General features: G+C 36.1%; 3 protein-coding genes across 4 annotated transcripts in view; 2 read left to right on the plus strand and 1 right to left on the minus strand.

The window, feature by feature from the left end:
* The window catches only part of grin2ba (glutamate receptor, ionotropic, N-methyl D-aspartate 2B, genome duplicate a), a 112,185-nt gene extending 104,510 nt beyond the window's left edge, over positions 1-7,675 (minus strand). For both annotated transcript variants that reach the window (XM_077733823.1, XM_077733822.1), the window contains exon 1: positions 6,821-7,675. The gene's annotated coding sequence lies outside the window, so the exon portion shown is untranslated. The remainder of the gene's footprint in view (positions 1-6,820) is intronic.
* Positions 7,676-8,623: 948 nt separating this feature from the next.
* Positions 8,624-10,742, plus strand: fmc1 (formation of mitochondrial complex V assembly factor 1). Its single transcript, XM_077733824.1, has 2 exons — positions 8,624-8,797; positions 10,330-10,742. The coding sequence occupies exons 1-2, from the start codon at positions 8,669-8,671 to the stop codon at positions 10,531-10,533; spliced, it is 333 nt and encodes a 110-aa protein (XP_077589950.1). The 5' UTR covers positions 8,624-8,668; the 3' UTR covers positions 10,534-10,742.
* A 2,548-nt stretch (positions 10,743-13,290) lies between these two features.
* Positions 13,291-19,163, plus strand: LOC144208646 (heme-binding protein 1-like). Its single transcript, XM_077734595.1, has 5 exons — positions 13,291-13,345; positions 13,416-13,538; positions 16,536-16,674; positions 16,793-16,973; positions 17,954-19,163. The coding sequence occupies exons 2-5, from the start codon at positions 13,461-13,463 to the stop codon at positions 18,129-18,131; spliced, it is 576 nt and encodes a 191-aa protein (XP_077590721.1). The 5' UTR covers positions 13,291-13,345; positions 13,416-13,460; the 3' UTR covers positions 18,132-19,163.
* The last annotated feature ends 275 nt before the right edge of the window (positions 19,164-19,438 follow it).

Raw genomic sequence — 19,438 nt, forward strand, 5'->3', positions numbered from 1 at the left:
TATTAAAGCCAAAACATGCATTACTTGTGAAAGCAATATTACCTAGGAAAAGGATCAGTCTCGTGAAAACAAAAAAGGTTCATCGGTGATTATTTTGGAGTTTATAAATCTATACAAAACAAATATCTTGCCAGCTCATCTGTACGTCATTCCGTTTTTAACCAGAGTTGACTTCAAATATCTTTGAAATGCAGTCATGAATTAATTGTAGGTGCCTAACATAGTGGTGCAACAGAAATGTAACGGGAGCCAGATTCATGTTTACAAAACACTTGGTTTCTTTTTTTTTCTTTTTTTAATCAGCGCTGATATTATCAAAATGGGCAATCTAGAGCCAAGTACATTCAATGCCTTGAAATAAAAGAAAGAAAGACATTCCTTTCAAGCACGGGTGCCTTGGGAAAGCCATTAAGTCTGCCTACTAGAGCTGACATGGTAAATTGATTAAATAATCCAATGAATTGACAATCTTTTAAAATTTTGTTTATGATATTATTGACCGAAACATTGCCAGAATAATTTTGCGACCCTCTTGACTAAATTACCTGCCATTGGCAACGATAGACGTCCAATTAATGAGGACTGAGGGGATGAACTGGGAATGCTCATGCTACAGTGCCATTGATTTTGACTATGTTTCTTTTCATTCTTTTTTTAATTTACTTTACATTTTTAAATTAAAATTAAGAGATTTTTTTGAAATAGTGTGTGATTATTTAATATTTAAAAAATCATTTTAAATTAAAAACAAAACTTGATTAAAATTTTGTGTTCAAAAACGGGCAAACATGGAGCAAAAAAACACTAAACATTCTATTTTTTTTGTTTGTATTACTCATTTCAAATTAAAAAGAAAAAATGATCAAAATGTCTTTTTAGCAAAGAAAAAACATGAAGTCAATGCACATTATATTTACTTTTATGTGCTATATAAAAAAATAAAGATATGATGAGCCAATCTGGTCCCCAGGCCTTGAATTCAACTCCTGTGCTTTTAAGTATTGTACATAATATCATTTTATTTTTAAAAAATTCCCTTAGCCATGCCTTCATGCTAAATAGGCAAATAACTCATTGTGTGTCATTGACATTGACAAACATCCAACCCATTAAAAATTGATTTGACATCTAGCAACATCAATAGCATTGAAACCTAATCATTCACATACATTTCTCCCAGTTTAAATCAATTGGACATCTACAGTTGTAAGTGGTTGGGCAATGAGTAAGTAAGTTTCTAATAAAAAGCTTTCTGTAGTAGCACACTCAATTGTGCATTTGGCAAGTCAGCATCATTCATGGCTTGGGCTTTTTTTTCCCCGCTGCAAGTTGACGTAGTCGTCATCCTATCAGTTATCTTGGGTTTGAGCGCTTGGCAGTCAGCGTTTTTTCTTGTGCAGGCTGAACAGCTTCATTTTATTATCTCTGTGAAAGTTCTTTCTCTTTGATCCTTGACAATGTGGTCGCAAATTACACATGATTAGCTCAAATTGAAAGAGACGGCGGGAGAATATTGACGGGGTGCGCCATGAAAAGGTATGTCGATGAAAGCCACCTATTGTCAAGGCCTAATGACGATCAATTTAGGCCTTAGGATCTACTGTTGTCGCCATATTAACATTTTCAGCTCAATATCAATAATCCAAATTACTTGAAGCTCAAATACTTCTCAATACTCCAAAAAAATTAAAAATCTCATATTAAAAGTTAACTCTTGTACTGTTTTTCCAATGGGGGTCATCATTTTTCCCTTAAATTGTCCCAAAATGAATACACAGTGAACAAAAATAGAGCAAGTGAACCGAGGATGCCTCAAAATCATCAGAAATTCAGCTGAAATATATAAAAAATGCTCCAAAGTGTACCAGATGTCACCCAAAACTTTACAGAAAAACACCAAAATGTACCCTGAAAAATCTACAGAAAGTGACCTAAAATCAACTCTAACCGAGCAATGACCAAGAAATGCCCTACATTCAACAAAACTGATTTCAAAAGTGCAAAAAGGAGCACCAAAGTAACCCAAAATTAATAGGTTACTTAAATCAACAAGTACAAGACCTAAAATCAACACATTGCGTGCCAACGAAAACAATACATTAATTGAATTGAATTTACACTGTAATGACCGTTAATGCTTGTATTTCAGTGCCATTGACAATGCTCATCTCATTTCATTTTCTGAACCGCTTTATCCTCACTAAGGTCACGGGTAGTGCTGGAGCCTATCCCAGCTGACTTCAAGCCAAAGGCAGAGGACACTCTGAATTGGTGGCCAGCCAATTGCAGGGCAGAATGGGACAAACAATCATTCAAATTCACACTCATACCTAGGAGCAATTTAGAGTGTCCAATCAGCCTACCATGCATGTCTTTGGAATGTGGGGGGAACCTGGAGTACCCGGAGAAAACCCACACAAGCCTGGGGAGAACCTGGAAACTCAACACAGGTGGACCTGGATTTGAACCCAGATCCCCCACTCTGAGACCAACACACTAACCACTCAGACGCCGGACCACCCTACTGACAATTCTTAAATGTCCAAATTAGGGTCTTGGCATCCAATGTGTTAACAAGTAAAATACAGAAATATCCTATATTACCATTATGATGAAGAATAGTGCAAAAATAAATAACTGAGTATTTGCAATCGAATTTTGGACACGCGTACAACATTTCTGTAACAGAATGTTGATACTTTTGACAACCCTATTGGGATTAAGTTCAATCTTAATCTGTTTTTTTTGACAAAACTTGGGTAAAGATCAAGCGTTATCTCATCTGATTGGACATTCATTTTGCAAAACTTCACCATACTATCAGAAAAGCCATCATAGTGTTGGCGTCTAGGCCATATTTTGGGCAAAGAAATTATTAATTTGCATACTGTATGTCAATAAATAATAAACAAGTATCTGCAGGGTAGCAGATTGTTCTTTTCATTTTTAATCGATGGGCCACACAAAAACTCTCGTAACATGCCACACAAACAACATCTCATATACACACACAGCACTAGATGCAAACATGAAAGACCAACGCGGTTAACTTCAAACGACCGGGCCCTTTTGTCTCCTACTACTAACGCCACAAAAGGTTGTAAATGTTACATTTATACTCACTTGAAGTACACTGATTTTTTTTCCTGTCTGCATCTATACAAGACTTTTAATCAGCACTGATGAATTATTGAGCAGCCTTTTTATATTAGATTATGACCTATATTCTGTCTGTTTGAAACCAGAGTGCCAATAAAATCCAGATTTAGTTTTTAAAAGACGAGTTCCTGTCCCACATTAGCTTTAATGACGGAGTAGGACACACACACACATTTTAGACAAACTTTCCATGTAGCTGTGCAGATGTAATCATTCATTTAAGACAAGTTCTTCACAGGCTTTTTGTTGTTGTTGTTGTTGTTTTGTCGAGCAACCCCGCATAAAAGCCAAATGCTCAACTTGTACTGGTTTAATTAAGGCTGATCTGGAACTCAGACCACGCCGTGATACGAGGAGGAAAAGTAAAGAAGGAGAGATTAAAATTCTTCTGCTGTTTTCCCCCTCTTGGCCTGTTTATCAATGAAGATCATGTCTGTGAAGGTTCTTTAGGCAGTCTTTTTTCGAAAATAACTTTTTCTACCCGAGAAGAGTTTCTAAACACTAAAAAGTGCCAAGAGCATTAATTATTATACAACAGAATTAGTATTCTACAACAACAAAATATATTGTTACTACTCCACAGTAATAAAAAAAATGCTGAAGGTTCTACAAAGATAATAAAATTACCATCACACTAAAAATATGTTCTAAAAAAAAATGGACTCGGTAGGTTCACTAAGAGATCGTTCCATATCGTTAAGATGGAGAGAGTATTTTAGGAGGCTGGCATTCTTAGCGATGTTTAACCCTACTTAGTTTATCAAGAGAATATAATACACATTCGGAGGAGCCATATATAACTATATACCAATTTCTTCTCTTCTATTGGAGAAAACCATTCGCTTTTGCATGCCAAGTTCAGAGGATGGCGATATCAAGTTGCTTAGACTTCATGCCATTCTCATTAAGTGAGCAATCAAAATATGTTTCCAAGCCATGGATTTTCCAAAATAATCTCCTATCACTGTCAAATTGCAGCAATTTCACCAAAAAAAAGAATTTCTCGTTCATTCAACTTGTAAGGCATGTGTCAAAGTGGCGGCCCGGGGGCCAAATTTGGTCCACAGCATCATTTTGTATGGCCTGGGAAAGTAAATGAATGCACACTTTGTGTTTTAGGATCTAATTAAAATGAAGAGTATAGATATATACACTGTCTATATTAAATTTCCTTATTTTCGCCCCTTTTAATTCCATAATTGTAATTTTTTAACCATTTTTTTCTGTGTTTTTAGTTCAAAAATCATTTTGTAAAATCTCAAAATATATAAAAAAAATCTAAAATAAACATTGTTTTAGATCTATAAAAAAACGAATATTCAGGGTGTTTTATCCAGTTCTTTAAATCTATTTATTAAAAAAAAATCTATATATTATATCTAAAACAGCCCACATAGAATCAAGTTGACGATAAAGCATCCCGCAAACCAAGACCAGTCTGACATCCTTGTTATAAGCCATTGCCTCTTGTCACAGAGCAACAATAGAGTTCACATTCCAAACGTCCATTTTGCATTACGACAGCTGTGACAATGTTAGCAAACACGGCAGCTGTTCATCTGCTAGAAAAGGTCACAACATGTGATGTGTGCCTACAACAACCCAGGCAGGACAAGCTAATGATCCCATATTATGGGATCAAGTCAAAGTGAAAATCACAGGTACAGTCATAACCTTGACAGTCACGCAAACACGCTCGCAGTATAAATCCAAACTGATGTCAACGACGACAGTTAATAAAAGAAAGAGGGTCAACTCCTTCCGATGCTTTAACAAATGTGTGTGTCTGCCATTATGCGGGTGACTGTGAAACTACATTTTGCATCTGATACTGTGATCATTTCCCTCAACGGAATACAAACTACACCTAAAAATGATATAAAAACTTTTTGAAGCAATTTATCATCATTTTAACTAGTGGTTAGCAAGTGATTATTCATAAATTAGGTGCCAGCCCCCCAAATTCAAATGGCTTAGACGTCTTTTGTCGTCAATTGTTGTATTTTTAACAGTATTTTTGAGGGTTTAAAATTTAGAAAATGCTATCACACCTATACAAAAGTGTTGAGTAAGTGAACAGTAGGAACTATTATATTAAAATATGTCAAACTGTCTATTAATGTTGATAGACACGGGTCAAATATGTATTCTGGTGGTAAAATAAATAAAATATGCTTAACAAAAATGGCTTTGCTCTCTCTCCTATGCGTATAGATAGTAATAATAATCATTAAAATGATCCGTAATAAACTGATCTTCATAGAAGTAAAGTGCAGATAAGATAATTCCAAGCAGTGTACTCACCTAATGATCAACAATAATTAAAAAAAATACATGTATTATAAACAATCGTAATTGTATTGGCTGGATCAATAGTAGTAAATCAATGCTATGTTATTGATAAGATAAAAGATGCTGCTCGGGTCTTCATTTCCTTGCTGGTGAAATTCCACAAAAGAAAAGAAGCTTCAGTCCATTAGCAAAAAAAAATTTAAAAAAATTATATCACTTGCTAGCGTCAGTGAGAATTTTTATATTTTAGATTGGGAATTAGATATCCAGGATTTAAAATGGTAATTCCACAGAAAAGAAAAAAAACAGCTCCATCCAGAGTACCCTTTATGATGGTGACAGTTTCCCATAGGTCTCACTTTTCATTCTCTTGATATACTGGGAAGAAGAACCATTAAACCTCCCCTGGGCGGGAGGGGGGGAAAGTATAACGGGAAAAAAATGAGGTGGGCAACAAAAGTTGTGGAATTGTATTCACTTTTTTTTAGGAATTTTACACAAAACCTGCACACTTCCAACAATTTAAAAACTAACCATCCAGTTTAATTAATGTCATAAAATGAAATCACATTTCCACCACAATGGATAGAAAGCATAAAAGTATGTTTGTTGAGATTCCTAATGAGCAAAAAAATAATAAATGACTCATTGTAAGATCATGAAATGATAAAAATTAAAAAAAGATTTTATAAGAATGGGTGAATAAAGACACCAGATTGTCACATTGACTAAAAATATTGATAATTATTGCTTGGTTAAGGCTTGTTTTTCCCCTTTCCAGCTTGTTCATTCTGTTTTAAAGCTTGTGTAAGTCTGTCTGTGGGTAGGAGTCAGTTGAGAGTGATATGAGATGGAACTTGGGTGGAATAAGACTGAGGAGTGGTGGAAGAATGTCAAAAAAACACAAAAGACACAAAATGCTTGTCTGGAATTACACGTAGAAATTGTATGCGTGACTAACTTGAACATAAACCTCATCTCATTTCCTAAAAAGATCATCACTGTTGATCAATATGGCCTTTAGCCATTTTACGTCAGGCATGGGCGCACCTGGGAGGTTACCGGTCTATTTAATGACGGTACAAGAGTGGATGTTTAGTGCATTGACACAAAAAAATGACATCGCTGAATGTGATTTGATGACGATGGCAGGAGGAGCAGGTTGCTTGGTGACACGGTGAGGGGGGGGGGGGCTGTGATTGTGGTTGACGAGGACAAGAAATTGAACAAAATGATGAGGAAGCGAGAACATATCGATGGGAGTCAACCTGTATAGTGCAGCAGACGTTCCAAAAAAAAACTTTAAAAAATTGCTAAGACATAAAAACAAGACTTGGTGACATACACACTAAAGACTAAATAGACCTACCTAGGATTAGATTTAAGAACCGCCCAAAAAAGGATGCATAGGATGGAAAGAGGGGGAAAAATAGAAGGATACAAAAGTGTGAGAGGGAGTAAATTAAAAAAAAAAAAAACGAAGAGGGCCGATTAAAATGCCTTTGGGGCAAATAAAAGCTTTAGTACGTTGGGTGGATTGAAAAAGTAGCCAAAGTTATGAGTGGACAATGAGTGGCGTAGCGAGGAGGAGGAGGAGGAGAGGGGAGGAGGGCGCGTGGGTTGCACTGGGAAAGAAAGGGCTGGAGGTGAAAGCAATCGAGAGGGAAGAAAGAATGAATGGAAAGGGGATGAGAGGGGAAAAAAAGTCTGATAAAAAAGGCCCAAAAATCCCCTTCCTCTTTCTTCTTTCCCGTCTTTCTCCTTCTTTGTCTGGCTCATAAATTGAAAAAATTGTTGAGCAGGTAGATGGCGAAATAGATGAGAAGACAGAGAACGGAGAGAGCCAACAAATGAACGGGTAGAGCACCTCCCAGCAGCGCGATGAGAAAAAAAAAGAAGAGAAAACGAAAGATAAAAGCAAATACTCCAGTGGCCTCCGTTGTCTCCAGTTTATATGCGGAAGGGGGGATTGGCGAGTGCCAGTTATTCCCCTTCCCCGGCTTCCTTCTGCGCTCTTCTCTCTCTCCACCCTAAAAAAGCTTCCCATCCAGATGAGGAAAAAGCAGGCACAGGTGTCCGCTGTCTCTCAACTGTGCATGGACGCGTGGTGCCACTCACACAGGTAAGACATTGTTGCAGCAGCAACGTACAGTGGGAGGAAAAAAAGGCATGCAGGGGGGGCTGCTGCTAGTCAAGCACTGCCTGCCTCATGAGGAAGAGAGAAAAAAAAGAGATGAAGCTGGAATTGCTCTGTCTCCCCTCTCCCGCCCATCCCTGTGAAAAGATGGGAGGAAGGGAGGTGGACCCACTCCCTGCATTAGTATTCATTGACAGAGTGTGGGAGAGACTGAGAGAACTGGATGGAGGAGGAGAGGAACCAGTAAATGTCGAGGAACCCAACTGCTCTTCTAAAAATCGTGGGCTAATGGCACCCTCTAGTGGCGGTTTTTCAGATGAAAGTAAATGGACCATTGCAGAGTTCAATATAAAATAGACCATTAAAAAAGAACTTGTTGAGGGCCCAGTGGGGTTAGTTTATGAAATAATTTAAAGTTTTCTGTTTTGTTGTTTTGGGCCTTAAAAGAATACCAGCAATCGATAAATCGGTTGATTGTTCAATGAGAAAGAGGATATCTTACTGTCCAGTTATTAGAATTTGGGGGATGACAGAGAAAAGGGGGAGAAAAGTTTAAAAATATATTGAAAACATATGGACAACTATTTTGCACTATTTATCCGAATTTTTCTCAATTGTTAACTGTTTTCTTAACTATATTATGGGATAAATTGTCATTTTTTGTTATTAAAACAGATTAACACCATAAAGATCTGGTTTACATGTACTCAGTTATCATAATTTGGGTTATGTAGGCCAAAATATAGATATTTAGAATACAAATGTGGCCCAAAAGATCCAAAAATATTCTATCCCTGTCCCTGGATGCCTGAACGCACCACCAAACAAAATCGAATACATTGATTTGAGACGCTTAAGGATGACACGCTTAAGAAACAGCATTAAGTGTTTACTTGCAAGTTAATACGTGTAAAATAAGTTAAACTTACCATTCTCCATGAAGAAAAAACGCCAGTAATTGCGACGATGGTCTCTACAGGTGACAGACACCACGCGGTAGTTTATTGAAGCGATCGACAATTCGACATTCGATTGTATTCGCCTGATGAAGAACGACTCACTCTGGTTCTTCGTCCAAACATGGCGGTGTCATCGTCGTCCTTACGAGTATTCAGAGGAATACTTAAAGAACTGCGGGCCATGCAAGGACAACATTATAAACAGTCGCTGGCCTATAACTACGTTACGGATCAGTTTCGAAAAAATCTGGTAGATTCTCCCTTTCATATCGTTCTATTTTCGCCAGCTAACGTAGCTGTAAAAGTGCGTGTTTAGAGGTGTTTTTCCACTAAAACTTGTAGATTTGGTCGATGTGCATCATCTCTCGGTTCGAGAAATTTTGAAACGTATTGTTTACAAAATCCCATAATAAAAGATGTTTTTAGTATAACCGTATATTAACTCAAGGGCATGCTAAGGTTCTGCAAATTATTATGGCAAGATATGTATATTCAATACTTTGCCAGGATAATCATGCGTAAAGAGGCATTTTTTACAATTTTGCTTTGGTTTGCAGTGAAATTTATCACAGTCAGAGCATTCATTTTTATATTCATTTGTGTTTCTAATATCCAAATGGATAACGGGGGTGCTGAAGCTGATCCTAGCTGACTATATATGGTAAGGGGGCGGGGTTCGAAGTGAACTGTCTGTCAATTGCAGGACAAGAAACAACCTCATTGACACTAAAAAATACATTAATTAATAATTAAATGAAGTAGCATCTCAATTTTCAAGTTGTCGTCTCGCTTTAAGAGGAAAAGTCGTATTTATTTCGTTCATTATAGGGAAACGGGTTCATTTTTATTACTACTTTAAAACCACCCAGAATACTGTGTTAGAGCTACATAATTCTTGGAACGGCTTAACAGTGTACTGTACTGTAAGTGCATCCTTTACTTAAGAAGAAATCAGATGTTTTTGTCTCATTTTAGGGCTAAATCAGCCTTGCATAGTCGGCTGGGAAAGACTTCAGCTACTTAATAAGGACAAGTCCAATAGGAAATGAATGGATGGATTATCCAAACACTGCCTGTTGAAATGTAGCATTTTGATTGCAAAGCATATAGGCTTAAAGCTTTGATTAGTAATGCTTGAGAGAAGAAGGCTCTCTAAGATGGCTGAATGCATGTGCAGTGATGCAAAACAGCCAGTGGGGAAAACTTGAGCTTTTCAGTGTGTAATTGTTGAAACTCCAAAAAATTACCCGGGGATGTCATACCGTAATGTATATTAAAACTATAGGGACTTGAGCAAATCCTTAATGTCAATATCATGTCCTTTGTATAATACTGTTGACTTAGAAAAGCTGGTGTGCTGTACTTTATATGTTAATGTGACTTCACAGCCTATAAATGTCATTTTGAAGTCATTTGTAATTGGTAGCAAACTCCGAGTAACTCTTGATACGATACAATTTGCGATATAAAGGCCTACGATAACGATGATCTCACAATATGGGGATATAAAAATGACCGAAACATAGGTTGGGAAATATATCTACAATATTCTATGATACAACTAAAAAAACTGCTATTTCTACATTTTAAAAATTGACAATTTGTCAAGATCATTTCACCATCACTGACCATATTATATGACAATGTACAGTACTTTACTATAGAAACAGCAACATGAGTATATAATATTAGTAAAGTTTAATGATATATTGTTATACATTTAGCTGTAATTATAATTCTGTAACCTGCTTTAATGATTTTTTTCCTTCTTTTCTACCACAGCTGACGGGAGAGAGGTACTGCCGTGCCCAGCAGGAGGCGCACCATGCCTCACAGACATACATGTGTCTGCTGGAATCATCAAGGAATCACCAACTCCTGCATAATCTATACCATGGAAAGGGAGAACGTGGCCAAGAAGAGGTGGCAGGCCTGGTGGGGCTCAGGTTGCCCACTCAGCCTGGTGGTAAAGGCTGGGAAAAATGAATTTAAAAATATATATATGGAAGAATGATGCTTCACGAGCAGGTATAAGCGTTCATCTAGCAGACTATGGACTATAACCTGCATTCCAGGGAGGAACCATACATGGAAAAACACATTATGTACTTGTGTATCAGTTAATGTATATCTACTTTTGTTCTAATCATTTAAATGTCTTTGTGCTGGACATTGAAATAAACTTCTACATTGATTATTTTCTCAATTAAATCACCCATCACTTTAAATGTGTTTTGCTTTTTTTATTTATATATATATACAAACAAGTTTAGCTAGTGATAACTTTCAAATATAATTGAATTGAATGCCTTTGTCATTATAAAAGTATATTGAGATTTAAAGCTTGAACTGCTCACATATACATTTTTAAATAAGTAGTCAACATTAAAAGGTAAAAGTTAAAATTTGTAAAATTAAATTAAAACATTCAGAAAGTCCCCTCGAGTATATGTACCATGATATCAGAAGTTTACTGCTTTTGAATACAAATTTCAATTTGAGATTTTAAGTCATCAGTTCTCAACGAATAAAAGCACTAGCATGTCCCTCCCAGCCAATGTCAACCATTTTTTTTTTCACTTTCCCCTCAGTGACATCAGTCACTATTTTTCCATGAATCTCCTGCTTCGTGTTCCCCCTGCTCCTGCATCCCACTGATGACTAACATTGCCTTCACAGTGAATTTAAATAGAAGGACCCTAAAGCAAGCAAGTCACAGAGACACCCGGAGTAAAGCAAGCACCCATGTGTTACCCACATTCAACGCACTCAAAACGTTCCAATGCATTCTGACAAACCAAAGGCCTGTGTCACAATTAATAAAGCGCAAATAAGTGGAGACTAGAAAAGGGTTCGCTATGCTGTTTTATGCCAATTGGAGCACAATCACAGCATTCTTCCCTTTATTTTCCTTACCGCTTATCTTCTAAAGAGTCCTGAGGGGGTGCTGGACCCTATCCCAGCCAACTATGGGCACAACACGGGGGACACCCTGAATTGGTGGCCAGCCAATCACAAGGAAGCATGAGACGGATAACCATTCACACTCATACTCATAACCAGAGGCAATTTAGAGTGTTCAACCAATTTAGCATGCATGTTGTTGGGATGTGGGAGATAACTGCAGTACCCTGAATAAAACCTACACAAGCCCAGGGAGAACATGCAAACTCCACACAGGAAGGTCTAACTCAAGGGTTTGAGGCCGACCAGGGTTCCACTAAGTCACCGGGCCACCCACAATCCTAACAAAAGATGAAAAATAAACTGACTTCAAAGTTCTTGAAAAATATACCTAACGAAACATCTATAATAATATAATGATTGTTAGGTTTTTGTCGTGAGTTGAAGTTTGCTGTTTATTTTCCTGTTACTGATGATCAAAAAGAGCAATTTAAATAAATCAGATATTTAAACGTCATAAATATACGCATCTACACACACAGTATGTTTACGTGATATAAACACAATACATATAACATGTAAATGAGACTCGTCAGGACTATTCTGCTATTACTGGTCTCATTCATCACTGCAATTCTATACATTTTCCTACCATAATTTCAACATGCAAAGTTTTAACTCCTGCTAGGCATCTTTTGAGAATCTAACTTCAGGCCATAACAACTGGCCTATGGGCTGCAATTGGACCATGGGCCGTAGTTTGGGAACCACAACATAACAGTGTTTAATGATGCTGAGTAAAACATTCAAACAAAGTTAACTATTTTTTTTTAATTGAAGAAGAAAAGAAGCACGAGTATAAATTTGCTCGAGTCATTCTTTTGGAAAACTGTCTGATGATGTCAAGTCTAGCGTGTCATCTGATTCACTGTTTTGTTCCCCGACCTTGATAAACAGGGTTATGGTAGCGTGCATGTTTTGGACACATGCTGCACGAATAATAAGGAATTATTAAAATATTGTGTTGATGACAATAAATCATACAACCTTTACAAGAGACAGCAATAAAATAGTAAATAGTAATACTCCCCCCAAAAATGTATTAATTCCTTCCATTTTCAACACGGCTTATCCAGGTCAAGGTCAAAAGGGGCATTGGAGCCTGTCCCAGATGACTTAAGGCAAAAGACAGACTATGCGTTCAACTGGTCCTCAGTCACACACACACAGACAGGCGACCATTCACATTCCTGCTTGCACCAGACATGCGAATGAACTACTATACATCAGGGGTGTCAGACTCGGGTTGGTTCGCAGGCTGCTTTAATGTCAACTTGATTTCACGTGGACTGGACCAATTTTAGATATAATATTTAGATTTTTTTCTTTAATAAATGCATTAAAATAACTGGATTAAAATCCCTGAATATTCAGTTTTTTATAGATCTAAAACAATGTTTATTTTATCTTTTTTTACATATTTTGAGATTTTACCAAATGATTTTTTAACTTAAAAACACAAAAAAATATATTAAAAAATTCAAATTCTTGATTTAAAAGGGGGAAAATCAGGACATTTAATATAAATCTATACTCTTCATTTTAATTTAATCCTAAAACAGAAAGTCAGCACTCATGATTTACTTTCCCGGGCCACACAAAATGATGCGGCAGGCCAGATTTGGCCCCCGGGCTGCCACTTTGACACACGAGTTAAAAGATGCCATTAGAATGGAAGCTCTCTTTTACTCTGCCCTCTTTCTTTCTTTCTCTCTCTCTCTCTCTCACACTCTCCCTCCCTCCCCCGTCTCTCCCTCTCTCACTGGTCAAAAAGAAAAGCACAGATGAGCATCTCCAACTTGTAGTCGAAGGAGGAGCACATGAACATGTATTGGTAAGGAGGCTGCTATCCAACAAGCAGCGTGCAAACTTCATAACCAAATTGGATTATTAAACCCTTTCAGATTTGCTCAATTGGAGTCGAAAAGGCAGCATTAGAGAGGAGCGACATGTTCGGAATGATCAAGAATTCGCTCTTCGGAAACACAGAGGAGACCGAATATAAACTACTAAGCACAGAAACCAAGGTAAGAAGTACAGATGTGGGATTACTTCTGTACTTTTGATACTGACTTGTCAGGTGGAGATGGATGCTTGGTTAAAAGTGGTATTTATGTCAACCTCGCACCCTAAAGTGACATGCGAGCTACCTTGTCTTATAAGAGGACGCCAATCCGACGCATTTGCGGTCATCCTCTTGGCTCATATTATATACACTGAGGTGAATACAGACAATGATATGACGTCACTGTGAAGAGCATGACCTTTCCATGTCTCCATGTTTCAGGACTTCTCGCGTCCTTGTTAAGTATGTTGTCTCTATATATTGAAGAAATAGCCAGTAATGTGTTCACGTATGCTACATTGTTTAAAAATAAATAAATGAATAAATTTGAGTAAATAGTAAATTACTGGCAACTCGGCTTATTGACTACCTAAACATATATATTTTTTATTTTATTTTTTTAATCGCAGTTCACTTTGCAACCCCCTTTTTTCAATGAGGGAGTCAATTGGACAAATATAAATAAGCACATTTGATAAAAAAAATATTGGTAAAAATGTGAGTTCATGCAAATATTTGTCTACATAAATGTAAAATATAAGTTATTTGTCATTTGGAATATTAGGCCCTTATAATGACCATTTATTTTTGTTGATTGTTCAACTAGAACTAGAATGGGCATTTTTCAACTTTTTTGAGAGTACGATATAATTTAATTCCTTCATTGTAGTCCTTTCAATTTCAGGAAATGTAGGTTTTTGGTTAACATAATTTTTTTTCATATTATTTATATCTATACATTGTCATTTCACCTAAAATTAATGTTTCAAAGTGAGTACTATTTTTGACAAACATGTTCAACGCATTTAATAATTGTAACCAGAACATTAAAATTAAAATTTGTAAATAGGGTTAGGGTTATATATTATCATTGCATTCAATACAAGAGGTATCACAGATGAATAAATGTTCATTGTATTTACTTAATCACAGTTTTTTTTGATGATACATTTATTTTTCAAAGAAAAGGTCAATAAATCTCTTGAATGGACTTGCCTTTAAATAACAGATACTGAAATCAGAGATTGACACCTTAACCCTCCAACACTCATCTGACTGACACCCAACACACTTGAATGAAACCGAGAAGGAATACGAAGGAGCTAGCCAGTCTCAGCACACACACACACACACACACACACACACACACACACACACACACACACACACACAATGCAAATAAGATATGTAATTAAATATGTTGAGATAATGAGCAAATCCTACAATTGTGAATTTAAATGTATTCATCACACATAAACATCTAATACATGAACTGAGTGGGTGGCAACAAATTAATGTTGGTTCATTTAGCCTGCCCAGTCTTTTCTGCATATGGTTTATTAATTCTTGTTTTCTTTAAATATTACTTAAATGAATTATATGATTTAATTTGGAATTATTTCTAATGTATTTTTTTCAATGTCCGTGGAAAATATATGCAGGCCACACTTTTTATATTTACTTTTATTATTAATTTTAATATACGTTAATGTTATTTGTTTTTAATTAAAATAATAAATACTATTTGTTATTGCCCATAAGCTGCAAGTTTAATGAAATCATGAAACTCGCAATTTCTACAAATTTTAATTTCCAACAAAAGAGATTATCCCTGATTCAATTGTTTAATAGAAAAACAAAATATTACAAAAGGCAACATTTCCATAAAAAAAAGATTTTTTCTCAAATCTAATTCAAGGAAAAAAAACACATGGAGCATAAACATTACACGCCGAGTGACCGCCATTAGAATGACCTTTAAATTTATGTGCTGGCAACCTTCGAAAAAAACAGAATGATTCATTGCATGTATAATCACGTTAATAGAAATGAAGAAGACTATGTTACCAGATCCAAAACGTATTAAGGTCATTTGCATAGAAGTGAAGTGCTATGGTTGCACTCCACATTAACCGCTGTAAATCACATAAAAAAAAGATGGTTGCATCATGTTAACAGTGCGCTGGAGGCTGGGGGAGCAAGTTGTGTTGGCCTGCGTTATGTAACATGGTACATATCTGGCTTATTAAAATGTGTAGCCTGACTGAACCCAGTGCAGCAGCAGCAGGAGACATGAAATCATATCAGGGCAAAATATGTTGCCTCCACAATGTTTTTATCTGGGCCACACTTGCTTGGCAAAACCACAAATGTGCAATTGAGCATACCTAATCTTCTAACACGTAGAGGACACACGCTATAAAACTACAGGTTTCAAACAAGAGGCCCTAGGGCCAGATCCTGCCTGCCAAGTCACTGTGTGTGGCCCGCAAATGGACATCATGTCCATTAAATTACTGCATTTGCTTACTCAAATTTCTGTAGTCATCAGTTAAAGTATAATGACTCGTCCTGAGCATTGATGTTGTTTTTTATTTTAAAAAATATATATATTTTTTTCCAATCATTTTCTGTATCGCTTATACCAGGGGTGGGCAAACTTTATGGCCCAGGGGCCACATTGACTTTATAAATTGGACAGATGGGCCGGGTCAGCACAAGATACGATACATATAAAAAAGTGCATCCGTTAACAGTACATAAAAAACATAAACAGAAATAAAGAACTAAAGTATTAACATACTCATCACTCATCATTACAGTAAAAAGTATAAAGTACAAACTAAAGTAAAAAGGAATGTATTAAGAAATATTAAAATCTTAACTTTTTAAAAAATTTAATAAATGGAGAAATTTTGGCTTAAATGTCCAATCCAACTTGACTGAAGAGGAGAATGAAACGCACAAAGAGCATGTTTTAGTATTTTGTATGCAAATTATTTATCATTTAAAGGCAGGACTTCCAAAAGTCATTTTATGTGAAGCTCATCATAGAATTTGAGCCTGAAACAGTCCTAAAATCTGTGAATTCCTTTCACATTTTCATACTGTCAGTCTCTGCTCATTTTGTCAACTCTAATGCCAAAAAAAAACCACTTCATTTTTCACTCTTCCCAAGGATGGCGTCAGCTTTGAGGTACGACGCTATGACGCCGCCAAATATGCTGTGATTTCTTCTGAGGGTCGCACTTACGACCAAGTAACAGGGGAAATGGTGAGAAAGCTGCTCATGTACATTGGTGGAAGCAATGAACAAGGTAAAACCTTACTAGGTATCAATTTGTTTTGTGTATGACTGAATAACCATCCACAAAACATGGAAAGGACGAAAAATAGCTGGCTTTTGAGGACTTCTTTCAATGATTTTGTAACAAGGCGAAGCCATGGGTACAGCCGCACCCACCATCATTACCGTCTACCCTCGGAATGATGGTGTTCTATCCCGTCGTCTGGTGGTGGCCATCCGAATTCCTACTATCTACCAGCAAAGCCCCCCGACGCCGACTGACAGTGCTATAAAAGTTGAGGAGCGACCTGGCATGACTGTCTATACATTGTAAGTGTCATCTTGTAGCAGCAATTAGTATTTTCTTTCCATCCATGTAAAGAATTGTTAGGTTTATCATTATTATATATTTGCTTGTAATATAACCATTATATATATATATGTGCTTGCAATGAAGAACGCTTTGCTTTATTTTGTATATTAAACATTACATATATTAACGCTTTGCTTATTAGGAATGTTAGAACGCTTTGCTTATTTTAGATATTAAACATTACATATATTAAAGAGTTATCAATATTTATGCTTCTAATGAAGAACGCTTTACTTATTAGGAGTGTTAGGTTCATCATTATTATAATGGTGACATTAATGGAGTTTTAATACATCTCTTGCAAAAGAATTGCTCACTCCAAAGTTAAACAAAACACCTTTGGAGGTCACTTGTCCTTCACACTTGGACTTCTCGAGACTATGGTTCAACAACAAGCTTCTTGGGAACTGTAAACTTGTTTTGGGAAATGCGGCTCCTCAAGACACAAGTCCTATCAGACATTTCATGGCAAAAACATACAATTCCACTAGAAACTAGAAAAACTCCCATACATCTTCAATGGACCTAACAAACATATCCATCCACTCCTACTGAATTTTACCACAGACCTGCAAATAATATCCTTGGTTGTCATTTTTATCTGACCCCCAAGAATCCTCAAATTGGCATCAAATGTACAGAAAAGAAACATGAATAAAAAAATCAATAGAAGTGACCCATGAGTAGAGTAAGGTGGGGTTAGATAAAATAATAATATAATAATAATATAATAATAATGCAAATGTGACCAAATAACAGGAATCGAGCTAGAAAAATGGCCTTATTTGAACATGAAAAGATCCAAAATGTATAGGAAGTGACCCAGAAATGCCCCAAAAACATCGGAAAGTCACAGAAAATCAATAAAAAGTGAGTGAAATAATAAAAAAAATACCAGGAAGTGATCATATTCTTTGAAACTCCTTCTCTTCCACAGACAATTTGGAGGTTTTGCAGGTGAAAGCGAGTTCAGAGCAGAGGCCTTGCGTTTGACACGCACCCTCGGCGAGACGGCTCCATTCCAGCGCAAGCAATACTTTTGTTGCAGTTACGACTCGCCATTAAAACCTTATGGCCGCCGCAACGAAGTTTGGTTTATACAGGAAGAGCCGTAAGAACCTCTTTACCCATTCTGACTTCTTCATTCAACCTCACTGATCACTTCACTAACATGCCTCTGCAGGTCTAACGCTATTTAACGGGAGAAAATGGACAGTACTGTGACTTTAACATTTTTTTGTTTCTTTTTACGAAACACTTTTGATTACTGTGCTAAACACAATAATAAGTGTAGCAATATATTTGTCAGTGTACACAATGTACACATGGCGTTGCATTCTGTAGCAGTACTTGAAGGAGTTTCTAGATGTTATGGGATAGATTTTATGCATTTGTCTACCCATCTAGGACCGTCTTGAAAAAAATCTGATGAGATATTCAGACTGAAAAACTGAAAAACTTGAAGAATATTTACCTAAAGGGACCAAATTAAAAGTCTTAGAGTAGAATAGTATTTTAAAAAGTTTTAACTTCTGTACTGCGTAACAATGATTGCTATGATTTTGCATTTTAAAATAAACCAGGCCTTGTTTTAAAATTGATAAAAATGACCACCCCACCTCATTTTTTAACAACTCGACTACTCAATAAATCTGTTTCAACTATGCATATCTAACCTAAATTCCACTGTATAGCATCCATTGTTATTCCTGATACATTCTAACTTTTATTTAGACTTTCTATTGTCATTATCATGAGATATTAAGATCATTATTGCGCTTATTTTAACAATTTCATTGTTTAATTTGCAATAACAGCAACACAGAAATGCAGTAAAGCATTAAGCAATAAAAAAATAATCATTCTTTGATATGAACTGGACATAAATCAGAGATTAAGCCATAAAGTAGTGTTTGTGTAATATTGAGTGTATGGCACCTAATTTTCTAGCAGTTTGTAATGTGTTTATAATTGTGATTGTGACTTTTTAGTTATCCGACAAAACATGTTGTGCTGTATCAGTTTTTATTTCTATGCCTTAAAAGTGTTAGTGGTGAATCTGTACTTTGACTATCTGTGGTGCAAAACTGAACTCTGTTAGGGTTTACTTGTATGTCAGAGAATATTAAATATATTATGGAATCCTATTTCATCTTTTGTCACACCAGATTCTAACATGAAATGTAAAACTTATTGGCTGCTATTGAAAAAGGCAGAATTAAATACTATAATATTTAAAAAAGGCTCTGCTATGTTAAATGGGGCTTTAATAAAATACAAACATTGAACAAAAGTAACATTACTAAATGCAATACTTTTTTTCACCCCCACTTGTGCAGTCAACCACAGAATTTTTTGTCTTGAAACAATCTATTGAAAAAATTAAATAAAATATACATATGCATTTACATCCCAAGACTAT

Source organism: Stigmatopora nigra, chromosome 15 (genome assembly GCF_051989575.1).
Source record: "Stigmatopora nigra isolate UIUO_SnigA chromosome 15, RoL_Snig_1.1, whole genome shotgun sequence".
Lineage (NCBI taxonomy): Eukaryota > Metazoa > Chordata > Actinopteri > Syngnathiformes > Syngnathidae > Stigmatopora > Stigmatopora nigra.